Source organism: Rana temporaria, chromosome 2 (genome assembly GCF_905171775.1).
Source record: "Rana temporaria chromosome 2, aRanTem1.1, whole genome shotgun sequence".
Taxonomy (NCBI): domain Eukaryota; kingdom Metazoa; phylum Chordata; class Amphibia; order Anura; family Ranidae; genus Rana; species Rana temporaria.
The window spans coordinates 342,645,773-342,667,190 of NC_053490.1; the positions used below are offsets into that span (position 1 = coordinate 342,645,773).

At 42.1% G+C, this 21,418-nt stretch overlaps 1 protein-coding gene across 2 annotated transcripts in view; it reads left to right on the forward strand.

Annotated features, from left to right (window-relative positions):
- Positions 1-7,743, forward strand: part of ELK4 (ETS transcription factor ELK4) — an 82,593-nt gene extending 74,850 nt beyond the window's left edge. For both annotated transcript variants that reach the window (XM_040337540.1, XM_040337541.1), the window contains 2 exons: positions 574-690; positions 7,342-7,743. In XM_040337540.1, the coding sequence (XP_040193474.1) occupies positions 574-690; positions 7,342-7,440 (216 nt within the window). In that variant the 3' untranslated portion in view covers positions 7,441-7,743. The remainder of the gene's footprint in view (positions 1-573; positions 691-7,341) is intronic.
- The last annotated feature ends 13,675 nt before the right edge of the window (positions 7,744-21,418 follow it).

Here is a 21,418-nt window from a genome sequence, read left to right on the forward strand (position 1 = left end):
TTGCAATTATAAAACATTGTGCAAGCAATGCGTTACATGCTTGCCAGTGTTTCCAGTGTCAATTTAACCTAAGATAACTTATCCTCCCATTACATGTTTGTCAATGTTTCCATTGGAAATTCAACCTAAATAAGGTTATACACCCCCCCCCCCCCCCCCCCCCCCGACTCAACTGACTTAAAGGTAAAAGGTGGTTAAAGAAACCAAAGGATGCAATCTGTGTGCTCCTGTTTTGGAAAATTCTAGTTGCTTGTCCTTCCTAATGATCCAAAGGCTTCTGTAATTTTGCTACCTGCTACCCAATAGTGCCAATCCGGAATTCTGATTTAAATTGAATTTGTAAAGATCACAATGGCAGCCCACAAACCTCTCTCAATAAAAGCTTCCTATGGCGAGCCCTTGTGATTTGCATGAACAAGGTTAATTTATTATAATTGTAAAACAGAAATTCTGTGATTTAAGTAACTTTTCTGTCTAGTGCACAAATATACTGTATGTATGTAGCCAAGCAATGTCAACAACCAAAGTTTAAAATACTGTCCTTTTTCTTCTTCCTTATTTGTTTTTATATAGACCCCCATATTGCTAACTCCAAATGCCATGCTCTCCAGCATACACTTCTGGAGCACATTAAGTCCTGTTGCTCCTCTCAGTCCAGCAAGATTACATGGTGCCAATACCTTGTTCCAGGTAAGTGAGCCAGTTTTGCAGTGCCCATAATTTATTTTCTGTTTTCTGCTAAAATTTGCTTCAAGTCTTGTGTTTCATTACAATATATTCATTTCACAATAGTTGGCTGCTTCCTCTTTGCTACATGTCAAAGCCTTACTTTATGTGGAGCATTTATAAAAGAAAAATCTTAGAGCTGTTCATCCTGCAAAACAAAAATTCATTCTGGGCAGTTGCTGGCAAAATGAAATGTTACAAAGCTATTTTCTCTCCAGGTTAGATGTTCTTTATTCATACGAATAATGTGATTCGGGAAATACCACCTTATGGCCACTAGATGAAGCTTATGATCATAGGAAATAAATACTTCTACTCATTCACAGGATGAACAGCTGTGCAATTATTTTCTTAAAACATCCTCAAGTGTAGCCGGAATAATGGGGCTTTTTATGTCCTTTATATAATCTTAACCACTTAAGCCCCGGACCATTAGGCAGCCTAAGGACCAGAGGACTTTTTACAATTTGGCATTGCGCTGCTTTAACTGGTAATCACGTGGTCATGCAATGTTGTAAACGAAATTTGCGTCCTTTTTTTCCCCACAAATAGAGCTTTCTCTTGATGAAATTTGATTGCCTCTGCGATTTTTTTATTTTTTGCGATATAAACGGAAAAAGAACGATTTAAAAAAAATAGTTATTTTATACTTTTTTGTTATAAGAAAAATCGAAATAAAATAAATTTTAGTCATACATTTAGGCCAAAATGTATTCGGCCACCTGTCTTTAGTAAAAAATAGGGTTGTCCCGATACCACTTTTTTAAGACCGAGTACAAGTACCGATACTTTTTTTTCAAGTACTCGCCAATAACGATACTTTTGTGGCAGTTTGACAGATGAGGACTGATAGGTGGCACTGACAGGTGGCTGGCACTGATGGGAACTAATAGGTGGCACTTGTGGGCACTGATTGCACTGATAGGTGGCTGGCACTGATAGGTGGCACTTGTGGGCACTGATTGCACTGACAAGTGGCTGGCACTGAAATGCTGCGAAAAATGACACTGAATTTATAAAAAATATATATGCTGCAACGCTGCAGTAAGCAGCAGCAGACATCTTGTTACACCCAGCCCATATATCTCAGGCTGGGTGTAACAAGATGTCTGCTGCTGCTTACTGCAGCCGAGTGCAGGGTGTACCAAGTAGGGACGTTCGGCCGCTGACAGCGACTGAATGTGACTGCACCAGTCACCGATCCTTATGCAGCTACACCCTATACCCCTGCCAGCTTACCAAGTTTAACTGCAGGTGAGGACTCGCTCTCCTCCCGCTGACTCTGTCCTCCAACTGTGCCCGCCCTCTACAGCCAGACTCCACCGCATTTCCTTCCACAGACTCTGCCCGCCAGGGGCGTACCTAGAGCATTTGGCACCCGGAGCGGCTCCTATATCTGGCACCCCCCACTGTAAAATGTAAAAGCACCTCACTGTGCCACCTGCATCCTTCAATGTCTCTTTGTCACTACTGTATAACCCCCTCTCCACAACTGCACCTCTGGACCCCTTTACCCCTTTTCTGGACATTACACAGCAACCCACAGCTCTGGACCCCTTTTACATTACACAGAAACCCACAGCTCTGGACCCCTTTACATTACACAGCAACCCACAGCTCTGGACCCCTTTACATTACACAACATCCCATAGCTCTGGACCCCTTTACATTACACAGCACCCTGCATCACTGGACCCCCTTGCATTACACAGCACCCTGCATCTCTGGACCCCTTTACATTACACAGCACCCTGCACCCCCTTACATTACATAGCACCCTGCATCACTGGACCCCTTTACATTACACAGCACCCTGCACCCCTTTAGATTACACAGCACCCTGCATCACTGGACCCCTTTACATTACACAGCACCCTGCACCCCTTTAGATTACACAGCACCCTGCATTACTGGACCCCCCCTTACATTACACAGCACCCTGCACCACTGGACCCCTTTACATTACACAGCACCCTGCACCACTGGACCCCTTTACATTACACAGCACCCTGCACCCCTTTACATTACCCTGCACCACTGGACCCCTTACATTACACAGAACCCTGCACTATTGCACCCCTTTACATTGCACAGCCCCCCACAGCTCTAGACGCCTGTATGTTACACAGACACCCCCCTAACAGTTCTGGACCCCCTGCATGGTACACAGACCGCCTCCTACAATGAAGCTCCCTTTACTTACAATACAGACATCCCCCCTCTACAATAGACACATCCCCCTCTACAATAGACCCCCCCCTCTACAATAGAGACACCCCCCCCTCTACAATAGAGACACCCCCCCCCCTCTACAATAGAGACACCCCCCCCCCTCTACAATAGAGACACCCCCCCTCTACAATAGAGACACCCCCCCCTCTACAATAGAGACACCCCCCCCTCTACAATAGAGACACCCCCCCCTCTACAATAGAGACACCCCCCCCTCTACAATAGACACCCCCTCCTGTACAATAGAGACACCCCCTCCTGTACAATAGAGTCACCCCCTCCTGTACAATAGAGACACCCCCTCCTGTACAATAGAGACGCCCCCTCCTCTCTCTACGGTAGAGACGCCCCCTCCTCTCTCTACGGTAGAGACGCCCCCTCCTCTCTCTACGGTAGAGACGCCCCCTCCTCTCTCTACGGTAGAGACGCCCCCTCCTCTCTCTACGGTAGAGACGCCCCCTCCTCTCTCTACGGTAGAGACGCCCCCTCCTCTCTCTACGGTAGAGACGCCCCCTCCTCTCTCTACGGTAGAGACGCCCCCTCCTCTCTCTACGGTAGAGACGCCCCCTCCTCTCTCTACGGTAGAGACGCCCCCTCCTCTCTCTACGGTAGAGACGCCCCCTCCTCTCTCTACGGTAGAGACGCCCCCTCCTCTCTCTACGGTAGAGACGCCCCCTCCTCTCTCTACGGTAGAGACGCCCCCTCCTCTCTCTACGGTAGAGACGCCCCCTCCTCTCTCTACGGTAGAGACGCCCCCTCCTCTCTCTACGGTAGAGACGCCCCCTCCTCTCTCTACGGTAGAGACGCCCCCTCCTCTCTCTACGGTAGAGACGCCCCCTCCTCTCTCTACGGTAGAGACGCCCCCTCCTCTCTCTACGGTAGAGACGCCTCTCCCTCTCCCTCTCTCTACGGTAGAGACGCCCCCCCCCCTCTCCCTCTCTCTACGGTAGAGACGCCCCCCCCCTCTCCCTCTCTCTACGGTAGAGACGCCCCCTCCCTCTCCCTCTCTCTACGGTAGAGACGCCCCCCCCCTCTCCCTCTCTCTACGGTAGAGACGCCCCCCCCCCCCTCTCCCTCTCTCTACGGTAGAGACGCCCCCCCCCCCCCTCTCCCTCTCTCTACGGTAGAGACGCCCCCCCCTCTCCCTCTCTCTACGGTAGAGACGCCCCCCCCTCTCCCTCTCTCTACGGTAGAGACGCCCCCCCTCTCCCTCTCTCTACGGTAGAGACGCCCCCCCCTCTCCCTCTCTCTACGGTAGAGACGCCCCCCCCTCTCCCTCTCTCTACGGTAGAGACGCCCCCCCCTCTCCCTCTCTCTACGGTAGAGACGCCCCCCCCTCTCCCTCTCTCTACGGTAGAGACGCCCCCCCCTCTCCCTCTCTCTACGGTAGAGACGCCCCCCCCTCTCCCTCTCTCTACGGTAGAGACGCCCCCCCCCTCTCCCTCTCTCTACGGTACAGACGCCCCCCCCCTCTCCCTCTCTCTACGGTACAGACGCCCCCCCCTCTCCCTCTCTCTACGATACAGACGCCCCACTTTAGACCTGTAATGCTGTGCACCTCAGCTCAGATGATCAGCGTGCCGTGCACAGCACTTGTAGAGTATACAGAGGAGGGGGAGGTGGCTTTGGTTTGCTCGGCTGTGTGACTGTGACAGTCACAGCTGAGAATTATCAGAGCCGCATCCCTGTCCCAGGTGTGCCGACAGACCCCGCCCCCCGCAAAGCCAGGCTTTAGCGAGAGGCTGTTGAGCGAATATTCATTTGCTGCTGCTGCCTCCATGTCACCGCCATGCCGCCCGCTCTGCGATCAGTCCTCTTCAGTCACGGAAGGGGGACAACGGCCAGACACCCCCCAGCGTGTGCTGCCCGCCCCCTCTCCAGCCAAACTCTGCCCGGACTCCCCCCGCCCTCTCCTGCCTTCCCCAGCCACTGACTCCTCCTGGCCACTCTACAAAAAAAAAAGATCGGCGACGCATCGGGAGCATTTGCGCGAGTACAAGTACTCGCGCAAATGCTCTGTATCAGTACCGATACTAGTATCAGGACAACCCTAGTAAAAAAAGAATTGCCACGTCACCAAGTGTTACTACAGTGCTGGATGTACGTCCAGGGTGTACTAGGCCACTGGTGCTTGCCAGTTCACCAGAAGGATGAGCGGCACTAGTACTTCTCTGCTCCATTCGAGAGCCCTTCGGTTCTTGCGCCACAAAAACAGAAGAAGAATGGGGTCGGGTACGCCTGACCTTGGCAGGGACCTCAACTTTGTCGTCAGTGCAAAGGCGTTGCTATGGCGGTGCGGGGGGTGTGGGCCGCACCAGGTGACACCCGCCAAAGGGGTGACACCGGGGGCTCGCCGCTACACACTTTAAAAGCCGTGCAGGGGAGTGAGGCTGCCTATGACACTTCCCCGTCAGGTTAAGCTGTCAAGTAGCCCCCTCTGGCATGTCCAATATCAGTCCCGTGGGTGGAGCTGGGGGTGTGGTTGCCTCCTCCACTTTTCCCACAGACTCCTTCACTATGGCTGATCCCGTAGCTGAAGGAGATGGAGGTGAGGATTTAGCAGCCTCGCCCGGGTCTTCATCTGCAGCCAGGAATGATTCTGTAAGTTGCTGCACAGCACAGTATCACAGCACAGTCTTGACCTGTCCTATGCCACTCCAAGCTTCCCTTAAGCTGCCCCATGCCACCCCTAGCTGCCCCATGCCACCATAAGATGCCCTATACCAAGCCAGTCTGCTCTATGCTACCACAGCATGCCCTATGCCACCCTTACCTGCCACTATACCACCCTAAACTCTGATTTACAGGGGCTGTTTGGGGGTGCACCCCATGACCATGCGCTGCCTGCAGGGCACTGGGCAGGATAGGGGGGTGACGGTATGGTTTGCCGCACCAGGTGACACCAACCCTCGTGACGCCACTGCGTCAGTGCTATCTGTCATAGAGCTACTGTCGTCTACAGGATCGTATTCTGAGCCTGAATCTGACAGATGAGTGACTTCCTTTTCACTATCTGTCATGCTCAGAAACATGTTGGCCTCTTCACTAGTGTACCTTCGATTTGCCATTGTGGGCTCTAAATTTACTGGTACAACTGAGATTCACAGGTAAAGTACCCTAGTCAAACGCTACCAAAAAAACTGTTGGCAATCGCAGGGATCAGGCCTGTTTTGTAAGTGACAGTGATCGATCGATATTACACTTGGCTGGGCGGAGGGGCAGGTATCTGGGCTGATCCCGCGAACACTGCGTTTTTGGGAACCTTAACTGCTGGGGACGCAAGTATAGATCTGATCCGATCAGATATTGATCCATTCAGATACTATACAACTAAGGGAGGTGTATGCTGCGTGGGTGTTAGCGCTACTGGCACTAATCTGAGGCTGCCTGGGGCTACGCAGACCCTATCTGACACTAAAACCCAACTGATATCACCCGCCGGGCGATCAGGGGGGTTAAACCTTTATTGGGTAATAAATGGCGGGTCCCCTGATGCTATGAAAAGCAAACTAACTAACCAGTATCACACGTAAAACTTATAGGGTGATCACTGGCGAAAGGGTTAACTAGGGTGCAATAAGGTTTTTTTTTTTTAGGTAGTATTTGGGGGTACCTGACACTATTAAAACCTGACGGTGAACCTAAATAGCTAACTGGCTACCTAGCTTCACCCGCGACACTAATACGGTGATCAGAAAAAAGATCACTTAGTGACACTGGCGACAGGGGGTGAAAGGGTTACCTGGGGGGTGATCAAGGGGTTAAACCTTTATTAGGGGGGTACCCTACACCTAAAGGGGCCTACCACTAACTGCCCTGACACTTTTTACAGTCACAAATGACACCAAATGCCGTGATCAGTAAAAAAAAACATCAAACGGTGACACTGTGACTGGGGGTGATCGGGGGGTGAAAAGTGTGAATACGTGTACTGGTGTCAATGTACTGTTGTTGCAACTTACTATTGATGTCTTCTCTCCTTGGGCGACGGACGAAAAGACTGGCACGAGGAGAGTGCCATCACTTCCTCTGCTTCTGTTTACATTTACAGAAGCAGAGGAAGCTTCTCATTCGCCAGGAGCGATCGTGAGGGGTGGCCTCCCCCTCATCTCGGATCGCTTCTGGAAAGATGGCGACCACCGCAGGCAGTCTTCAAGTGGTAAAAGGACAGACGTGGACAGAGACGGAGCTTAGGTAAGTATTGGGGGGGGGGGCCAAGGAGAGCTTCTGCACACAGAAGGCTTTTTATTTTGATGCATAAAGATTTAAAAAAAAAAAAACTTCTGACTTTACAACCTCTTTAATATATGTATATATGTGAAAGTTTATAACCAACATTTTCCTATTGCATTTATCTGAATTATTTTTCTTGGTTATTTTTAGTTTCCTTCTGCCTACAATAGTCATGTTCCACTCACATTGTCAAGCTTCGACGGTTCTTCTACACCAGGACCCTTTACTCCTGATTTGCAAAAGTCCTAGCATAAAGCCATGGACAAAAAAGGGAAACATCTGCATCATTTTATATTTTTCTGTCCAAGTTTTGATTTCATCTGTCATTTTGGAATACCTTTTTAACCTGGGAATTAAGCATACAAATATTGTATCCATTAACCAATGTTATTGCAGATTCACAAAATTTGAATTTGCCAAGATCCATTTACCCCATTCTCCTTGCACTTGGTTTATTACAGTGAATAAAATGGAGCAATGAACAAACACCAGGAAGAGCACAGAATTTTGTTTTAATGATTACAAGTGGGATCATTTTTTTTTTTTTTTTTTTGTATAATTCCAACTAGCAAATGCCTTAGTTTTATAAATTGCTTTTATGAAAGAGGAGGTATTGGATACATTTTTATATAACAAAAAATATGGAGTTTTTAGAACCAGTGCGTGGCAAAATTAAGTCATGCATCGTACAGAAATAGCACTTTTTAAAACAAATATTTGAATACTTTTAAGTGACAATTCAGAAACTCAACGCACTTAAGTTGAATGGAACCCAAAGGGAAGAAGCAAACCTCTAAGAATGTCATGCACAGTTTAGCACTGAACAAATGGTAAAAAAGGATCTTCTAGATTTTTAGGAAATTACAGTGCGAAACTGAGTGCAATGCATTTATTTCAAAATCTACAAGTTCACAGATACAATCACCATCAACTTTCTTGCAAGAAACTTCTCCTGAATATTTGGTTAAAAAAAAAATAGGAAATGGAAATGAACTTTATGTGATGGATTGACATCAGAAAAAAATGTTTTTATTTTGTCAACATGAATCCTGATATGTCATAACTACAAGAGGTGTTCCTGTTTAACGTTTTTTTGTAGTCTTCTGCAAGTTTTTACCCTCATTGTTTTCTACTGTAAGATCTATGCAAATTATTAGTGTTTTGAGAGATATATATATATATATATATATATATATATATATATATATATATATATATATATATATATATATATATATATATATATATATATATATATATATATATATATATATATATATATATATATAATAATTTTTGTTTTTGTCTTTTTTGTGTGTGTTTGTTTTTGTTTTTTTGTTTTTTAAGCAGGTGACACATACTGCCATCTTTGGTGAATCTAAAGAAGATTGTAGAAATTCTAAACAATCTGTTCAATTTATTTCCCATGAAAGTAAATTACAGTAAACTATAGAACTGTGCAATTTCTTGTATATTTATCAACAAGTAGATGGGTTTGAGTGTGTCCAACTTACTTTATATTGGCCACTGTTGACTGACACTGCCTCGTGATCAGAAAATGTATTGCTTCTGGCTTTGTGCTCTGCACCTCCTTAGTGATTAATCTGTGGACATGTTTAAGGAAACTTGACTGACACATGGTGGCCAGATCTTTGATGGCTCTGTTAAAAGGATGAAACCAATAAATCTCAGCCATCTACCATAAAAGGTCAAAACGGTCTTGATTGAAATACAAATAAATTGTCCCTCAGATTACAGATAATTTATTCTCAGGATATTTTGTATATGCACTAGAACCTAATTGTGTGGTGATTTACAATGCATTAGTCCACCACTCGTAAAAGAAAATATCTTAAATTTTTATACTAAGGTAAGAACTGTTTACATAGCAATCAGCACTTATATTTTTAAATGAGTAGAAACAAATTTAAAACCTTTTTTTTAAGAAAATATATTTTTTGTGCCCAGCAAAAAAATTACATTTTTTTTTTTTTTATTATTATTTTACCCCACCCTCATGCGTTGCTTTTCAATTAAAACAAAAATTACTATCTTGACCATAAGATCTGTCTAATTTTGGTTGGCTGTTTCTACAAAGTGGACTTTGTATATATGAGTTGCTGTTGAGATGCACACAAGTTGCCCATCATTCAGTTCCCTTTTTTTTTTCCTGGGTCAAATAATGTTTGCCCATTTTTTGTCCTACTTATGATGAACCTTGCAGTCTGAATAAACCTGATAAGGTCATAGTAGAGATATTCTGAGCTGAAAGCAAAGCTCCACCCAAAGGGGAAAGCTCTGCTCATCTTCCCCCCCCCCCTTTCAGTGGCCACATTTGGCACCTTTTGGGGGGGTGGGGGGGACGGGTACCTGTCCCCACTTCCAGGAGACCTGGATGTGGTGAGGTCCCCTGAAAGTTCTCTGTCGCCAGGTCATTCAGAAAGTGCTGCGTGCTTCGTGCATGTGCAGTAGGCTATGAAACCGCAAGGCTTCACTGCTTGTTTCCCTTATAGGCAATGGTGGCGGCAGCACCCGAGAGCCGATGGGTGCCGACATATCTGGATTCCAGGACCGGTAAGTGTCCTAATATTAAAAGTCAGCAGCTACAGTATTTGTAGCTGCTGCCTTTTATATTTTCTCGGAGGGGGGGGGAGCAGGGCTGGGCCTCCTCTTTATGGCTTGGTTCACATTGGTGCAATGTCAGACATCGCATGTGATGTCAGTGTGACGCGAACTCGGCCATAAAGATTGTATGGCTGAACTAGCATTGCATTCGGACCAAACTCGTGCAGGACCCTTTTTGATTGGTCCACACCAAAATCGGATCACGTGGGTATTCACACCCACGCAATCCGATTCCTGTCCAAATTGACAGTTCGCACTGCGATATGCGAACCGATCTGGGGCTGTCATTAACTTTTGTATGGACACTCCCAGCAGTTCGCATAAGGCAGTGTGAACTACCTGCGAGTCTGGTGCGATGCGGGAATCCGCAGTGGATTTGCAGGGTTTCCCGCATCGCACCAATGTGAACTGAGCCAGAATAGCCTTGGATTGCTTGGTGCTGTGCATACCTAGTATACTTGGCACATTCATGTCCAGAGTCCAACCTCGGACAAAGGAATTGGCACTTATATGAAATAGGATTTTGAATAGCCCTGTTTAGTAATTCCTAAATAGAATTTTATTTTTTATTTTATAGCCCCTACAATGTAGCAAATACTTTAATGATGATATTTCAATATAAACACATATGGTTTTGCATTGGCGTGATTGATTTAAAGCAAACCTAGCACACAACAGGGGAATGCAAACAAAGCATTCAAAAACCTGCATAAACTGGTTAATTTTCATAAAAATACCGAATGAAGTGTAGATCCAGATATTGGAAACTGCATAATCAATAATCGCTACCAAATGTGCACCTGGGGCTGATTTTATAAAAGTACTTTTTCACTAGTCTTGCCCCCATCCTTCTATTACCTTATCTCTTTGTTTACACTTCAAAGTGTATTGTGCATGGACTGCATTATTTCCTTTATTTCACAAATACAGTACTTATTTTTGCTGGAGGGTATTCTATAGTGAGTATGTCCATTTTGTCCTGTTTTCCTCCCTTGTAACAGAGGTAGCTAATTTCGATATTTGTCATTGCACAATGAATTTCTTTGTTTAATGTTTTCAGTTTTCTCTTTGGCCATTGTTATATGAATTGGGTGCAATTGGGTTGCTACTTTATAACCGTATATTAAACAGTTATTTTTGTGTATGAACCATTGCGGTATATTGGGAGGATCTCTTTTGTGTTTACCATTAAAACAAATGTAAAACTAAAATATTCTAGCAGGTAAGGTCTTTTAATATAAAATTATTTATAAATCTCTTCTGCCACAAACTTTTACTTGCCTGCAAGCATTTTTTTTAACCTGTACACTGCTGCACATGCACCATAGTGCAACACCTACTTGATGCCGAGATTGGAGCCAGGTTCTGAGATGATGTAACTTAGGCTCCTGCCCAATAGGTAAAACACGAAGACTGCAGACCATCAAGAAGAGAAGGACATGGCACCAGCAGTGATGTAGTGAATGTGGGGAGCTAAAACCTCACATCGCTAGAGGAGTACACCCCCAGAAGTATGTGTGTCATCATGTGCAAGTATGCTGTGCATATTTGTACACTATAGCAAATGCTGGCTGTCCCCACCATGCTTTACTTCTGCTTAATCTTTTATATTATTGTGTTTATAAGAGCACATTAAAGGGAAACCATAAGCAAGGGGTTCTTAACATTCATGTCACCATACTATTTAAAATTTGATATTTTCTTATAGCAAACGTGTTTTTAATATAATAGATACTCGTATTTTTATATAGCATTTTTTTATATATATATTTGTGTAATGTTTGTGTGCAAGTATCTAACTCATGCTTCTAAAGCACTTTCCAGCATTTTATACATATGGACTTTTTCAGTGTTTTTGTATGTAAATGACCGTTTTGGATTGATCTTGCTTTTGACTGTCTATACACACCATGGTTGTCCAGTCTGTGACACCCATGACATCAAAAGGGAGCACAGAAAGCATACATACTAAGGTTATTATATTGCTGCCCTGTACATTTTTTTATTTTTTTTTCCAAGCAATGTCTTTGTAATTTTTTAAGGCTGATTACACGTGCTAAAGGTCTCTCTGACGAATAATTAAGTAACTGCATCCCAGCTTTGGTAATAGAGAAACTGATTGAATTTTTGGAATCTTGTGTTTTTAAGAGACATAATGGGTTTATTTTATTAAAACTGGAGAATGCTAAATCTGGTGCAGCTGTGCATGGGTAGCCAATCTGCTTCTAACTTCAGCTTGTTTAGACATGTGCACACTGAAATATTTTGTTTCCGAATTTCGTGTCCGAATTTTTTTTATTTAGTTACTCCCAAAATTCGTTTTTATTTATTTCGTTTTTCGTTAAAAAAATGCATGAAAATCCAAATTAATTAAGGCCAAATCTGTCATTGAAGGCTTATGGTGTCTGTCGAATGTTCTGAGAAGATTCAACTAAACTGTACGATGCCGCAATTGTACATTTCCGGTCGAATGTTCCGTCAAATTCTTCTATAGCCTATGGGCAGAGCATTTCACCATAAATGTCCGCTTGCTGCGATCGTATGTTTTTAGCTACTTCGTCGAATCTTCATGTCTCTAATGTTGAATCTTTTTTCTTTATGTAGAATAATATTGGACTAATAGAGTTATGGTTAGGCACATTCGACCGCAACGAAAACGAAAATAAAGCATTTGTTTGTCTGATCTTTCGATTTATTTTCATTACCTGTGCTTTCGTTATCGTTTTGTTAAAACGATAATGAAAATACCTGAAATTGGGACGAAAATGCATTCGGACAAAAACAAATGCACATGTCTAATCTTCTTCAATTAAGATTTTTTTTTTTTAAATGGAAGCCGATTGGTTTCTATGCAGAACTGCGCCAGATTTAGCATTCTCCAGTTTTATTAAATCAACCCCAATATGACTATGATATGTACGGTGAAATTCTTATGTGTAATTAGGGCCCAGTAACTTCATAAATCCATTAATAACATTATAGAATGAGATTGAGCAAGCTGGGTGTATCAAAGTAGCTGCTTAGGTGTGCGCCAGCTGCAGACCGACCAGGAGTTGCCCACTCCAGAATCTAGCAGTAAGTTTGGGATAATCGCAGAACTGTTGAACAGCTCCCTTATCTGCAATTGTTGTCTTGCGTGTAGATCCTTTTAAAGCAATTTTACTTTGTTTGCAAATCACGTATGTATTGTAAACAAACAACTCTTTTTAAACACCTTGTGTTGGTTTAATTTTGTTCAATATTGTAATTTCCTGTTAAAATAGGTGGGTTTGTAGGATTATATTATAATCAGCTAAAAGCCAAAAAAATACATTTATCTGCTTTGTTGGTAAATGTGAAGTCAAAAATGCAATTTTTTTTTTTCTAAATAAATGATTTTAAAGTATGTGTCTGTTGTATTGTTACTATTCAGACTTGCAAAAGTCTAAAAAAAAGAAATCCGTGCATCTTATGTCTTATACATTTTACATTTTATGATTTTGTTGTGTGGCTGACCTGTTTCAGATATTTTGCTTCTCTGGTAAATGCACACCAATGCATCTCCCTAAAGAACAAACTTGGTACCAATTAAGTTTATGTTGTTCAAGGCCCAGTGCTATTTTTCTATTTGCTAACTTCAAATTAAACCCATATTAAAAGTACAGTCATGTAAAAAGTGCTCTCCATGAAGATCGCTGTCCTTTTTTCAACATACTGTAATTGGACAGGCAAACATTAGATCATAATGTAAAAATGAATGAGCTCTTTGTTCCAAAAAAAAAGTGATGAGACTGAATGCACCATGACAATTTTGTATCATCCAAATTGACCAAAATGTCATGGAAGAAATAAATCCTGACATTTACCAACCCTATAAATCCATGAAATTTGCCAGGTGTTTCAGCTTGGGTAAAGCAGGAACCAAAATTGTCTCTGGACAGCTGAAACTGCACTCTGAACAAATGGTAGCCTTTATTAAAAGGACAGCACTACACGTCACAGCAAAAATGAAAATAAAACCTGGCTGCTGATGCGTTTCACACTGAAACTAGTGCTTAGCCTATGACTAAGCACTAGTTTCAGTGCGAAATGCGTCAGTCCCAGGTTTTATTTTCATTTTTGCTGTGACTTGTAGTGCTGTCCTTCTTTTAATAAAGGCTACCATTTGTTCAGAGTGTGGCTGTCCAGAGATGATTTTTGTTCCTGCTTTGCCGAGTGCATTGCCTGCACCTGAGTTATCTGCTACCGTGGATCTTCATCTGGGTTCCCACCTGGAGCGGCTACTCCCCTTTCCCGTTCCAGCTTAGGTTGTTGTGGTTAGAATCTTCTTCGTAATAAGTAAGCCTGTTTTATTTCAACTTTAGACTTCTACGGTCTGATGTTTTCTTTACAATTGTGCGTGTGGTGTCATATCCAGATGATAAAGGGTTTTTATAGGCACCTGCAATATTCTTTCTAAGGGCATTAAATTCTGTCAAGGAATTTAAAAAGAATGCCAAACTTGAAATGGATAATTTCTCTGTAAGGAAAATCTACATGTGGCTTAGACTCCTGCTAGTTTGTCTAGTTCTGTGCAGCCCAGCAAAGTCAGTCCAAGAACTAATGAGTCTCCCAAACACCCAGAATTTAATGACCAGATATGCATATAACTATTGTAGATGCATGCACTTTAAAACCAATCAGAATTTGCACTGAATAAACCTGAAAAATCTTTTGATGTTCAAAAATCCCTGAAGCAAGACTACATTTGACCACGGTTTTCTGGAAGAAAATGGTATGGACTAATGAATCAAAGCTAGAGTCGTTTGGGACAAACCTAAAACCGCATTTCAAAAGAGCCTTATTCCAAATGAGAAGAATTGTGCTTGAAATCTTATTTTTTGGGAAGCTTTGCTGCTTCAGAACTTTGGCAATCGTCGTGCCAACTATGAATTCTACATTATTTCAAAATGTGGTTGGTGAGTATATAAGACCATCTGTCCGAAAGCTGAATTTTAACTGGAAATGGACTCTTCAACACAATTATGCAAAGCACACTACCAAATCCACCAAGTAATGATTTGGTTAAGAAATTTGTTGCTTAATGATTTGCCTAGTCCAAGCCCTGGGAGTCTTCCCCTGGGCTTCTTACTGCACCTGTGAGTGCCAATTTTCAGTGTGCATGCAAACCTTGCAGCCTTCACGCCACCCTCTCTACCATCCTCCTGGATGTTCACCTGGGCTTTCTGCTGCCTTGCAGTGACCTGCTCACAGATAACATGAACCCTTCCTGTTCAAGCATCAGTTTGTGAGTACTTCTTGTAGGTGACCTCTCGCTGGTAGATCTAGGATGGGGGATCATAAATGGGAGGGCCTTGTCGGTTTAGGATTACCTAACAATGTCAGGGGGTCTTGTAATGTACTCCCTAAGGGAATGGACACTGCTGGTCCAAACCCACTGTCCCCTGTCTGAGTCACAATGGTCCTCAGAATCATCCCCAACCCCTTAAGGAGTAACTTCCTGCTCTGCCTTGTTTTGGGTAGAAAATTATCTGGCACTGTGCGTTTGTCATTGTGGGGAAATTTGCAGCCATGTTGGCTGACATAGAGTGCAGTGACCACAAGCATGCTCCCACGGCCCTTCCTCCAGAAACAATCACTGATTTCTCTATACCACAAGCATGCTTCCACAGCCCTTCCTCCAGAAACAATCACTGATTTCTCTATGGCTGCAGCTGCTTTTACATAGTTGAGGATGAAGAGAATTGTTTCCTACCCTTATTTGAGGATTTGTTACAGAAGGGTTTTAAGCTTGCAGTCATGACTCCAAAACTCCTGGTCTTTATTGACGCAGTCCACGTATTACAAGACTTTGGTCTACCTGCATTGGCTATGCCTAAAAGGTTTGTTAAATACAGTGCCAATGTTACTGAAAAGCGAACAAAGTCTTTATTTAGTAACTACAAACCGTTCTAGAAGTTAGTTTAAATTCTATAGTCAAAGACCCTAAAGAATATTTTTTTTTGCTAGAAAAAAATATTTTAAACAATCGACCACATTGATTCATGAAAGACTGACGTCAAACAAACCTGCTTCTTTTTATGAAGTGGTAAGCAAAAACTTGGCATGTCTGTGCATATAATATGGTTAGACAACTGTTCCCCACACACAATCAATGTGTAGGTTAAAGTCTATAGGCTACAAATTCAGTTTGTAAATGGATATAAAACTGACTAAAAGATTATCATCCGATCAGCACTGTTTGATTGGGCAACTGTGTGGCAAATGAGGTAGAATGTTAAGTGTAAAGTTATGTACTTAAGGACTAAAAATATGCACGCATGCATCGTATATTCTAGGAGTACAGCTGGGAGAGTCAATTGTCAAGAAGTGTCGGGTGTTCTGCTAGATCATAGACTTTTTATAGCATGCAATTTCAAGATGCAGTTTCTAAAGCTAAATTCTTTCATTGGTTAAGAGTTGTATAGATTTCAGAGCGAGAGACAAAATGATGCCCTTGCACAAATCATTAGTAAAACCTCAGCTGGAATATGCAGTTACATTTTGGGCACCAGTTCACAAAAATGGAGATTGAGGAACTGGAGAAAGTGCAGCAAATAGGACAACTACGCTTATAAGAGGCATGGAGGGCCTTGGCTATGAGGAAAGATCAGCTGAACTGAATTTATTCTCTTGAGAAAATGCGATAAATGGGGGATATGAACACCATGTAAAAAAGTCCATATGTGGTTCATGTGGTGAACTTGATGCAGCTATTTACTTTAACCACTTCAAGACCGGACTTTTCCACCCCCTTCCTGCCGAGGCCATTTTTCAGATTTCAGCTCTGTCACACTTTAACAGCTACTCAGTCATGCAACACTATCCACATTAACACAGCATAGACATATTTACACTTTTTCTTGTCAATTTTGTTTATTGAAAATGAAATAATAAAGAGTTACCATTTGTTGTAACTATTTATTACTAATTGTAACATTAGTTAAAGCGGAGCTCCACCCTAAAGTGCAACTCCCGCTGATCGGAACCCTCCCACCTTCAGTGTCACATTTGACACCTTTCAGGGGGAGGGGGGTGCAGATACCTGTCTAAAGACAGGTATTTGCACCCACTTCCGGCCACAGTCTGCGGGAAGACTGCGGACAGGACGTCACCTCCCGTCCTCCCCCCGTTGTGCTCTAGGAACACTCGGCTCCCAGAGCACAGCAGGAGCAGCGCAACTCACGCATGCGCTGTAGGGAACCGGGCAGTGAAGCCGGAGCGCTTCACTTCCTGGTTCCCTCACCGAGGATGGCGGGGGGCAGCAGAGTGGCGAGCGATCGCTCGTCCTCTGCTGTGGATAGCGCTGGACTCCTGGACAGGTAAGTGTGTCCATATTAAAAGTCAGCAGCTGCAGTATTTGTAGCTGCTGACTTTTAATATTTTTTTATCTCGGCAGATATCCTCTTTAAGTACATGATAATAAATTTGATGGAATTATACATATCTGAAGATTAGATATTTTACATAAACAGGTAATCAGCTCGAAAATGAAATGTTAAGTTAATATAAACAATTGAAAAATGTAATATGTAAATATGTGCTCATACACTTAGTTCCAGACATATTCAATTATTATATAGTCACTAGGGAAAGAAAGCTAATTGGAAATCAACCAATTCAATAACTTCTTCAAAAATGTATAATTTATTGTAAGTAATAACTAAATATAGTATTTATGTATAATACATTACCATTTAAATATGGTAATTTAAAAAAAAAATAGGGAAATAGAAAAAAAGGACAGAGTAATAGTAAAAGGGAAAGAATGAAGGTAAGAGAGAGAAAGGAGCCTAGGGTAAGAAAGTTCTCCGGAGCATCTATATTGTAATGCCGCGTACACACGGTCGTTTTTTGTCTTGTAAACTTCTTCAAACTTCTTTTTAAAAAAACTACGTTGCCTACACACCATCGTTTTTTCAAAATGCTCTAGCAAAGTGCGGTTACATTCAGCACGTACGACGCCACTCTGTTCCATTCAAACTCGCATCATAACTTGCTTCTGAGCACGCGCGGGTTTAAAAACGTTGTTTTAAACGTCGTTATACCCACACACTATCATTTGAAATGACACAAAAAACGACATTTTGAAAAACGACATAAAAAATTGAAGCATGTTCGAAAAAAAATTTGGTTGTTTTTCAGAAGACAAAAAACAACGTTTTACCCACACAAGCATTTTAAATGATGTTTTTTAAAACGTCGTTTTATTTCATCACAAAAAATGACCGTGTGTACGCGGCATAAGAATTTGATTAAGTTGGTACAGAAGACAAATGTTCACGTTTAGTACTTGTTTCCACTCATATTGTTGTATAATATTATAGTATATCAAGGTCTTAATAGGAAGAAAATACGTCATCCAAGAATTCCATATTTTCTCAAAATTTTGTATAGTATCGTTGGTTATGGCTTCTGATTTGGAAAGTATCATTGCTTGGTTCATTCTGTTTTTAGCTTCAGAGATCATTAATGTATTGGTTTTTCCAAGCTTTGGCAATGATTTGCTTTGCGGCCGTGGTGATCTGGAGAAAGAGCCTAAATTGAGTGTAAGAAATATAAACTGGTTTTATATTTTAAAAGCGCAGTAGTCGTGTTTGGAATGATAGCTATCTTAAATATTTTATATACCATGAGGAAAATTTCATTCCAGAACTTTTTTGCAATCGGACAATCCCAGCATGTATAAGTGCGTTCCCAGACCACCACAGCCACGAAAACAGAATGGGGAGCATTGAGGAGCATATTTTGCAATTTTAACAGGAACCAAGTACCAGTGCATGATTATTTTATAGTTTTGTTTCCAAAGCAATTATATTTTGAGAAGACCTTTTTGTATTGGTCCAGACTTTATTCTGGTTGGAAATGTCGATTTTTAGTTCCAAGTTCTTTCTCCCATTTTTCCACATATGAAGGTAGCTTTGAGTCAGAAGTAGTGATCAGATGATTACTGTATATAACATTGAAATGAGACCTTTGGTATGAGGGTGTTATTTACATATACGTTTGAATTGTGACATATTACTTAACCACTTGCTTACTGGGCACATAAACCCCCTTCGTTCCCAGGCGAAATCTCAGCGTCCGGCACTGCGTCGCTTTAACTGACAATTGCGCGGTCGTGCGACGTGGCTCCCAAACAAAATTGGCGTCCTTTTTTCCCCACAAATAGAGCTTTCTTTTGGTGGTATTTGATCACCTCTGCGGTTTTTATTTTTTGCGCTATAAACAAAAAAAGAGCAACAATTTAAAAAAAATATATATTTTTTTTACTTGTTGCTATAATAAATATCCCAATTTTTTTTAAAAAAACTATTTTTTTTCTCAGTTAAGGCCGATACGTATTTTTTGACGTATTTTTGTAAAAAAAAAAAAAAATCACAATAAGCGACTGGTTTGCGCAAAAGTTATAGCGCCTACAAAATGGGGAACAGAATTATGATTTTTTTTATTATTTTTTTTTTTACTAGTAATGGCGGCGATCTGCGATTTTTATTGGGACTGGGATATTGCGGCGGACGTATCGGACACTTTTGACACAAATTTGGCGCCATTCACATTTATACGGCGATCAGTGCTATAAAAATGCACTAATTACTGTATAAATGTGACTGGCAGTGAAGGGGTTAACACTAGGGGGTGAGGAAGGGGTTAACTGTGTAGCCTGGGTGTGTTATAACTGTGTGGGGGGAGGGGGGTGACTGGGGGAGGGGACCGATGCTGTGTCTCTATGTACAAGAGACACAGATCAGTCTCCTCTCCTCTGACAGCACGTGGAGCTCTGTGTTTACACACAGAGCTCCACGTTCCTGCTGTCACCTACCGTGTCACCGACGATCGCGTGTACCCGGCGGACATCGCGGCCGCCAGGTACACGCATCGGGTCTTCGGCGATGCGCCGGGACAGTTTTTACCCGCCGCGCGCCACCCAGTGGCGCGCGCGGGTAATGCACATAAAGGCCGTTTTTAAACGGCCACTTGGCACTTGAGAGCCGCGCTGCGGACGTATTTCGTCTATAGCGCGGATCTCAAGTGGTTAATTGATTAGTATCATGTAAATAAGGTTCAAAAATTATTTTGATTTGTAAGTAGCGAAAGAGTTCAGAAGCCGGGAGTTTGTGATGTTCACATATTTAAGGGAATGTTTTGAATGAGGTTAATGTTAGAAAATCAGCTAATTGTGTTAGGCCAGCAGAAGTCCATTTTTTTTAAGTATTAGGGTATATGTGGGCTGGGTAACATTTGGGGTTTCTGATAAATGATATTAAAGGTGTATGTGGAGATTGCAAACCTTTGGTTATTTTAAATTTATCCCAAATGGTAATTGTATTTTTTGGTTATTTTATTTTCAATTATTTTATGGTCAGAAGAGGTAGACCATAAGAGGTAGACCATATTAGATTAGGTAAGGATGTTGGGTTGCTATCAATTGTTTCAATTGCTACCCAAAGATGGATTTCGTGTTTTGTATGATATTTGGGGATATTCGCTATTTGTGCGGCATGGAAATAGGTGGTAAAATTGGGAAAGCCTAGTCCACCTTTCAATTTTGGGAGATATAGAGTGTGTGAGGGTAAGCAGGATTTTAGAGTTCCATATAAATGCTTGTGCTTTGCGTTGAAGACTTCTCAAGAAGTATGAGGGTATTGGAATGGGTAAAACACGAAAAAGGTATAATATTTTTGAAAGTATAGTCATTTTTATGACATTTATTTTACCTATGATGACCTGCTAATTCTATACCTTTTTGATTGAGGGATCTGCACAAATGGATTGGGCAAGGGGTTCAATTAATAGGGAAAATAGGAGTAGGGAGAGAGGACATCCCTGGCGTGTACCTCTATTGATATCAAACATGTCAGATTTGTATCCTGCGTATTTAGCATAAGCTTTGGGTTTATTATATAATGATGAAACATAAAATCCAAAATAGTTAATATGCAAATACAGTGATACCTATTATAAATAAGGTGCCAAATGTGATATTAAACAGCGCTCAAAAAAATAAGTGAAAATGTAAATCAACAAATATAATATTGGTACAGTGACATAGTGAAAAATAAATAAATAATCCACCCTCTAAGTGAGTCAATATATAAGTGTCCAAAAATCTGTGCAAAAATCGCATCAAAAAATACCAGGTTGGCAAATAAAGTCCATGAACTGTCTAAGTGAACAAAAAAATATATATAAATAGTTCATAAATGGAGAGCAAAGGAAAAGAAAAAATCCTTCCCGATCTTCAATAAGTGCTTTCACCACACCACAGTGACTGCGTGCTTCCACCACCCATCAGAAATGCAAACTCACCGCAACAAATGGCCTGACACTTTCGTGTTTAGGCACACAGGCTTGTTAACTGACCCCCTCAGTTTAGTTGATAGAACTCCTTCTTTTCATATAGAGTGGAGCATTCAGTTAAACAGATGGAGATCCGAAGCAAAAAGAAAACTCCAAGATAACAGCCATATGCAAATAAGAAAAAGAGAGCACAATAGTGTGATACTGTAACACAACTTTTAATAACACACTACAAATCTCCCAAAGAATGCACTCACAAAGGTAACTCTTGTTACAAGCAGTG